Source organism: Gavialis gangeticus, unplaced genomic scaffold, assembly GCF_001723915.1.
Source record: "Gavialis gangeticus isolate Ggan-Ray unplaced genomic scaffold, GavGan_comp1, whole genome shotgun sequence".
Classification (NCBI taxonomy): Eukaryota; Metazoa; Chordata; order Crocodylia; family Gavialidae; genus Gavialis; species Gavialis gangeticus.
The window spans coordinates 26,804,376-26,812,904 of NW_017729011.1; the positions used below are offsets into that span (position 1 = coordinate 26,804,376).

The window sequence follows — 8,529 nt, forward strand, 5'->3', positions numbered from 1 at the left end:
GCAATAACCCCAGCTAGCTCCCTCAACACCCTGGGGTGGAGAGCATCCGGACCCGCTGACTTGAACGCGTCCAGCCCCTCCAGAAGCTCTCTAACCCGGTCCTCCCCAACCTGAGGTCTGAAGGTGATCCCCTCGAGTCCGGCTTCTATCACAGCAGGGAAGTCCCGGTCCCTGCACAAGAAAACGGAGGTGAAGAATTGGTTAAAGAGGTCCGCTTTCTGCTCGGACGCAACCACCAGATTGCCCAGCGTATCCTGCAGGGGTCCCACATTACCCGGCACCTTCTTCATCCTCCCAATATATTTGAAAATTCAAACTTAGTGGCCAGAAGGACAAAATTATATAGGATAGTAATTTACAGCATAGCTGCAAATGGGTTCAAGGTACGAAAACAGATGCATCATGCATATTGCCTTGATTGCAGTGGAAACTGAGCAGTGTCAGCTGCTGTTCCACTCATTTGGTGGAAAGGAGGGTCCTGTGCTTTACTTGGTTATTGAGAACTTACAGGTGAACTGAAAGGGACACTGTACAGGTACAAAGGTCTCCTTCTCTGTGGGCATGAATCTCTGTGTTTGTATCAGAAGAATCACTTAATTGACTTGGTATATGGATGAGCCTGATTAAGAGGACATAAATCCTAACTATAGATTAAAATAAACTGGTCTGAACCAGTAATTTTGACAACCAGTGGGTACATCTATATGTGTGCTTTACTGCGGAGTTGACTATATAGCTCTGCAGTAAAGCATCACAGTCTACACTTGCACGGTATTTGTGCGCAGTAAATTAACTCCACCATAGGATAGTAGTACTGGGGACAAGTACTGTCATACAGAGGAGTAATTATGCATGCTAAAACACACGTGTAGACAATGATGGGAACTGGCTGGGCCATGAGGATGCTGAAGTGTGGGGGTTGCCTGCTGCCTCATACTGCATTTTATTACCCTCATGCCCCAGCCAGCCCTTCTGCCACCTAATGCCCAGGGGTGACTCCACTCCCCCAACCTGCTACCAACCTGGGGCTGCTCCACCCAGAACCAAAGTGTTGCGGTCCCAGATGCATGTGCAGACATTGTGCTCGAGAGCAGCTGACTCTGGCTCAAACGGTGACAGAGAATATTTCCTCACTGTAACAGCACATGTAGGTGCACCCAGTGAAAGCAAAATTTATGTAAGACCAATTTGTGTTTTGTATTTAGATTTTGCACTGCCTTAACTAGATTGATTTGTAAGCAGATTTTAACTAAATTGGTGACCTTTTTAACTGTATACTAGGCCTTAGCAAAGGAACGTGTAATGTTATGGCAGTGCTTCCTTTCAGTAAGCTAGACAGCAGTGTGCTTGGCTCCAATTATGGAAACTCTTGGCAAAAACAAACTGTGACTCAGCCAATGCATCCACAAGATTTTAATTAGTAAGGTTTTATTTGGGATGTGGGTAGGTGATAAGGCCATATACCCTGCATCTTGTCTCTTGTCTAGATATTTTATATGGTCCAGAGGGAGGGGCCGGTACAGATATGCATTTTTAGAATCTGTTGAGTGAAATGAGATGGAAAGGATTTGGTGTATTTTTTTAAAGTAAAAGTTTGAGGGATCTGCTTGCAGTATCTGCTCAAGCCAGAAAATGAAATACTAGGTAGGACACTAGGTAAGACACTTTTTGTCTAATTCTCTGCAATAGATATTGTCCTCCCTGTGTTCCTGCCTGTCACAGCACTCATTGTAGTGGTTTTGCCTTAGTCTGAAAAAGAGAGGATTTGTTTAAAAAGACTTTTTAGGAAACAGAGATTCTATTTACAGGCACTTTAGTGGGTAAAAATATAGCTGACTTGGGTGTGATCAGGATTTTTACTTCTGTTCTCTTTTGTATGTGAAGCAGTGAAGTCTGTCTACCTCTCACCAAGCCTCTATTTTGGTTAAATATGTGCTTTTCCGGATAGAATCTTAACTACCCCTATCTTTGGTTTGGCTTTTCCCTTTCCAAGATGCCTTGAGCAAATGAATAACAGATACAATCAGTGGAATTGTTCAGGTATGAATTATTTTTCTAGCACTTTCCTGGTGATGGCAGTTTCATAGAAATTAATTCCAGTAAGGGCCATTAGATCATGTGGTCTTACTCCTCCATATTTCTGTATTCATTCCTGCTTTAGAATATCCAAGGCTAGGACTTTTAGTTGAAGTAACAGAGAGGCAATTGATGCCATTTGTATCTTGTCACAAAACTATAGACCACAATTAACTGTCTAATCCTGTAAAAGGAAAGATGCAATTTAAAACCTCTGTTTCTCTGTTTGAATCCAAGCCCCCTACCCTCTTAACTGAGACCAGCACAACCAAATCAGTAAATAGCTGCACAAGCCGTGGCCAAGTGTCTCTCACCTGTCCCCTCATGACTGAGGCTGAGATGCTCCTGCCCCACGTGGCTGATGGAGTTGCTCCATTGGACCAAGCAGAAAAGATGTCTGTGGTGACCAGCCCTGTCGACGACCCATGGGAAGGAAAGGGAAGGCTTGGAAGTTTGGTCCATAATTTCTGTGCCTTTAGTTTTCATTTTTACAGATTAGGATAACAGTGCCTCCTTACTTCTCATGAAGTGCTTTGAATTAATTTTGTGAGGCATTCAAATGTTATGGTGCTGGACAATGATGTCATGATGAGTGATGTACAGTATTTCATGCTCAGTGTAGCATTTTGGTATTGTACCATAAATTAAGGTATGGGAGACGTTAAAGGCTGAGGAGGAAAAAGAAATACTGAACTAGATGCCTCATTCACTGTCCTCTGTGCAATTTGTGCAGTGACTGAGGCAGGGCTTTTCTGTGGAAAAGCTGGTATGCTTTCTTGCAGTTGTGTAACATAAATAGGGACCTACCAAACTTGCGGGGTGAAAGCAATTTCCATGGCTCAGTTGTGGCCCAAAGCTGATTTTTCTTCCTTTTTTTTACAGTCCTTTTGTGGCAGCAGCCCCACCCCTCAGTGCTGATTGACAGGGAGCCCCTGGGAGGAGGAGAAGGAATGAGTGGGCTGCCACCATCTTGACTGCTGGCTGCCCTTTGTGCAGCCCCACCCCTTGGTGCTGATTGGCAGAGAGGGAGGTGGGGGCAGCTGCCATCTTACCTGCTGCCCTTTGCCACCCCACTGCCTGGTGCCTCCCCCTCCCAGGCAGGCTGCAAGGCCAGACTGCAGCAGCAGCAAGGACCACTGGTGCCCCCTGAGGAGAGACCACTTTATTTGTATTAAGTTGTTGTTTTGTTTTTTGGGAGGGATGTGGGGGGGTGTTGGTTGATCTTCTGGGAAATCGCAGCCAGTGCCACTTTTTACAGAGAATGCTGTTTTTCATGGTTTCCGCAAAAATTGCAAAACTGTGATTTTAAGTAGGTTCCTAACATAAATCATCAGCACAAGGAGCAGATGAATTCCAGTATTTTTCTAACTTTGGGCACTCAGTTTTGCCAACAGAACTGTCTGCTAACATTTCTGCAAATTTATTTGTAGAATAAAAGTGTTCTTGGATCTGGAAAACACAGATCTGGTTTGTGCCTGTAGAAACTTGCAGTTTTAAATAGGTGATTGCAGGGCCTAAAGTGACAGTATTTTCGGTAAATGGCTGGAAAGGAAGGAGTATAAGGTGTTGTCTAAAACGTTTTAATGGAGGACCTTGGCAAAAATTCTGTTTTTGTTGCACTGCTGATGAAAGTTCCCTTTCAAGCTGTTAACTTATTGGGTGAGAATCAAGATTGCCCTGGATGCTCTGGTGACTATCTGTATAAAGCAGATTTTTTTTATTCCAGTTGAGAACAGAATTTGAATTAGCAGTTGGTTTCACTTTGTGGTGCTGGTAAACATGAAGAGTATCATTATAAATTGTAACCTATCCATGGTGAACAGTTCATCCCTGTTTTATTGCAATACTGAATTACTGTAAGTGTATTGCTGTGGTGCAGAGAGGCCCCAAATGAGATGATGGTTCTGCTGTACACGTTGGTAGTCTTTTTCTGAGCAGCACCAGAACAAGCACGTGATGGGTGCCGAAATCTTGTTATAACATAAACTTCAGCACGTTGACTTCGTTGCATAGGTTAAAATTAGAACTGTTCAAGAAGACATTTTTCATCTATACACATTTATGATAAAACATGAAACTTCTGCATCTTCGCTATTCAGCTAGAGTGATAGATCTCTGATTTATTTTTTTTAAATAAAATGTAGTCCCACATTTATGAACACTGAGAGAAGTATAAATTTAAATTCCATGTTTCCGTGAAGTACCTGTAATCTTGCTTGTATGGTCGATTATTTTTTTTAAAGTATCTTGTAAATCTGTTTTATATTTTTCATATAATTTATTGACTTGATACACTAATCAAGTACTTACACAGGTGATAACATATTAAAGTATATGTTGAGCCAATTTAAATATTATGTTCTGAATAGCAGACCAAGCTTTCTGTGTTGAAAATTATCTGCTGGTTAAGCATGCTAATTAATACGGGTACCCAGTTGCAGGTCACATCTTTGCCCTCCCTTTGCTCTGGAAGTCAGGAGTGGTACGAGAATCTCATGCACTTTTGGAGTAGTTTGTCAAAACCCAGGATCATTGGCCGTCTTGTTCTTGTTTGTGTTTTGCCAGGGATTGTAAATGTTCATTTTGCGTGAGAATCTTGCTACTCTGCCCCCCATCTTTGTTGCCTCAGAGCAGGATTAAAGCAGTGTGCACTATTTGGATTACCCCTTAGATTAGTGATTCTTAACGAGGGTGCCGTGGCATCCTCAGGTTCCTTGAGATCCTTTCACGGATGCTGTGGGGTGCCACACAATTTAGCACTGTTAGATTTACAAACATGATTTACAAGATAAACCAAGACATTTCAAATAGAAATCCATAGTTGTGGCCTTCCTGAGCTCGTTGCTGTAGGAAAAAAAATGTTCTTTATTTTCCTGCAGGCAAAAAAAGGAGTGAAAACTAAGACCTGGCATTTTCCAAGGGGTGCCTCAAGCCTCAAAAGGTTGAGAACTACTACCTTAGATCCATATGGAAACAAACTGCATCAGACCCTGCCTAAATGGTGCCTCACGGTGACACCATATGTTATCAATGCTCTGTGGGGGGTTTTTGGGTTTTGTGTTTTTTGCACTGCCTGCTCCTGGTTTTGATCTATGAATCTGTGAGCACCTTGGCTTCCTGGCCACTGTAGTGCTTTGCACATGGCCTTGATTTTGATCTACCTGTTGAGGGAAGGGGCAGACCGCCTCTGGAGAGTCCTCTTCTCAAAATACATCTGTCCTTTGGAATACATCTGCCCACTGATCAGGATGCTGCAAGGCCTGTCTGAGTAGGCGTTAACAGAGTGCTCAGGTAGTTTAGTATAGGATGTGTATATTGGGGAACTGCCAAAGGTCTCCTGGGTTTTAAAGCTGCACCAGTCACATAATTCATGGTGAAATGATGCGTGATAAAGTAGAAGCAAGAAATATAGCTATTTTGGTCAGTTCTTACTTTGTATCTCCTTTGTTCTTCGTTTTTGTATGTTAGTCATGGGTCCTGGCAGCCCTGGAGAGACACTCTTGCATGTATACCTTGTGTAAAACCTGAATCTAGACAAATGATAAATTATGACGCTTATTTTCTGTATTGACTTGAGAAAATACTGAGGTAGTTTTATGATAAATTCAGAACTCCTCCTTTTTAATTTGTATTTTTTCCGACCTTCAGAAGGCCTTTTTCTGTCCCATATAGTCACCACTCCTTGCACAGGAGAATATTTAAATCTCTTTAATTGATTTTTTTTTTTTTTCATAAATGCATTTGCTTTGCAGGAGTTGTCCATCCATCATGTTGCATCACCAGTGGTGGCTGAGCTGAGATTCCTGCATCTTGGGGAGAGCATGTATAAAAGGGATGGCCTCATGGCCAATGTGACGGTGACCTCCGCCACTCCAGAGGTACAAGAACATGTTTATTTTCATTATTAGCTGCTACTTCAGAACAGAAGCTGTAGCTTATTTTGACTTCCATAGAAATCTTTTCTGCCAGATTCATGTCTTAGGAAGGGGATGGTTTGTGACAGCAAACTTAGCTTGGATGCTATAATTCTGAACATTCACAACCCATCCAGAATTATTTTTTCCATGCTTTTCACAGTTGTTATAACATGCAGATAGATCTAAAGTGGTCTTTGTTTATTTGCTGAAGTCCTTTACTTCAACTCAAAATAAAAGCTACACAGCCCAAATAAGGGAATGCTAAGTCCCATCCAAACAGTTGGTTGGAAAAAATAATGACTACATTTTCAGTGGAATTTGTCAATTCATCTAAAACAATATATTGTGTAGACATGGTTTGATTTTGATTCAGTTTTTCTAGAAGCCAAGTGGACTTGTCATGCAACTTGCAATAATTGTCCAGTTTCCTGCTAGATCATCTAGCTTGGGCTCCCAGCTCCAGTGCAGCCAGGACTTCCAGGGTGTGTAGCTCTAGGCAGACTGCCCTGGAATTTGAGACCTTGGGCTTCTTTCCCTTTCATGGAGACTATTGAACATTTGAGTTTTGTGCTGAACCAAAAGAGCAGTAAATTTCAAAACACTAGATGTGTTTTGAGCATCTGAAAATTAAAACGTAAGCTTTGAGAAATTATTCTGGTTTTAGGCCCTTTTCCTGTCAAAAACACTTTGATTTAAAAACTTTGAATCAGTTTTACAAGTTGAAAAGCAAAGCTTTTAAAACCAGCTGGTCCTCTTAGCCAAGTATAAAATCTTTTAAATAGCAGTGGCTCCTTTTATACACAATTTAATCTTAATCAGAGAAGAGAAACACTTTAAGATCTTGGTCTCCATGATTCTATCCAGCTGGTTAAGGAGTGAACTGAATGGCTTCAAAGGGGCTTTTTCTTTTAAAAAAAAAAAAAAAAAAAATCCACCAAGATAAGATGCAAAAGATCACTGGGCTGAAGCCTGTGGACACTAACAAAATCCATTTTTTATGCTTCCAGGAAAGAACTTTAAAAAGTATTGGTCAAAACACAATTTTATATTGCTGTTCTAAATAGTCAAAAAAAGCTTCCCTGTAAAACGCTGTAGAATGGGAATAATCGTAATAAATCTTGGTTTTGGATCTAATGAAACAAAATGTATACATGGCTCTAGGATTATGTCATCATTTTATTTTCTTCAGTTTGTAATCATTAAGCTAGCATGTCCAGAATAATCATGAGATTCAGAATTCTTATTTTTAGGACAAATTTTAATTTATTAGAAGTTAGAAATGAATTGATTATCTTACCTTTTTAAATTTAAGCTTTTCAAGATAGATTGTGTGGTAAAACGGTGAAGCTAATGCATGTTTTTCCACATAGAGTTCCCTGCTCTGTGCAAAATGGAACAGAACCTTAAGTGTGTCATCACAATCACTGTATCATAGTGCCTTGAGAATAATCATGCCCTCGCTTCGGGGAGTGAAGTGATAGGTCTCTTGCATTTCTTAAGATGTAATTTTGTAAACTCAGTGACCCACTGTATCTGGTTATACTGTTTCCCTTTTGTTTTCTTGGAATGACCTCATAGTTTTCATTTTCTTCGAAATGGCTGAAGAAAGGCAGGTTTTTTTAGAGCTTGCTATAATTATGAATGTCTGTCATACCCTCTGGTAATTACTTCAACCTTTAAGAGAAACACAGCAGTGAGCTGCTTAATATTATCATGTTAAAGGCCCTACAAAATATCCAAAATTCACATGCCAGAAATCAGACTCAAGAGTTCATCCTCAAAGGAACATGCTGCAATTATATTAACTTGAATTTCATAGTAGTAATTATGCTGCTTTGTCACATTTTATAAACTGAACTGCTTTCATTCAGGGCTATTAAGTTCCTTTTCTTCCAACAGTAGGGCAGGCTCTAAAAGGTATGCAATTTCTGGCCTTTATTCAATGATACAGTTATGAGATGGAGGCTTTCCAGTGCCATTTCCTTGTCTGGATCCTCAGATACTTCACACATTTGGGTTATTGATACCATTAGGTTTGGAATCTTAAAGGAGGGTGTAGTTATATTTTATAGTCCGCCCTTCCCACAAAAGGCTCAGGGCAACTTGCAGTAAAAAACAAACTAACTTTAAAAAGCAGATAAAATATTAAATAAGATGGGGACTTTCTTCTGTTATCTCAGTGTCAGTTATGGAGTCCAAAGTGTGTACTCTTCTGCTATCTTCAAAAAGAAAAGGCAGTAGGCAGCTTTAGAGATCTTTTGAAAGAAACCACTTATTTTTCTACAGATGCACATCTCTTGAAGTCTTTGCGTTTTCCCAATCCAAGCTAATTAAGCTTCAGAAAACACAGGCCAGATTCTTGGACTGCATCTACATTTGGAAGAAAATTGAAAGCATAATTCATCACCAGTGCGGTTACATGAATGGTAGCAACAGTAGAAACAGTTGCATACACAAGACTTGGACTTTTTTTTTTTAAACAAAACTTTTGCTACTGTTGGCAGATTTTTATTTTTTTTTTCTTTTAAGCAGAAAA

At 40.4% G+C, this 8,529-nt stretch overlaps 1 protein-coding gene across 2 annotated transcripts in view; it reads left to right on the forward strand.

The window, feature by feature from the left end:
• Positions 1 to 8,529, forward strand: part of RALGPS1 (Ral GEF with PH domain and SH3 binding motif 1) — a 286,042-nt gene that overhangs the window by 22,477 nt on the left and 255,036 nt on the right. For both annotated transcript variants that reach the window (XM_019510929.1, XM_019510930.1), the window contains exon 3: positions 5,829 to 5,954. In XM_019510929.1, coding sequence (XP_019366474.1) covers positions 5,898 to 5,954 — 57 coding nt within the window. In that variant the 5' untranslated portion in view covers positions 5,829 to 5,897. The remainder of the gene's footprint in view (positions 1 to 5,828; positions 5,955 to 8,529) is intronic.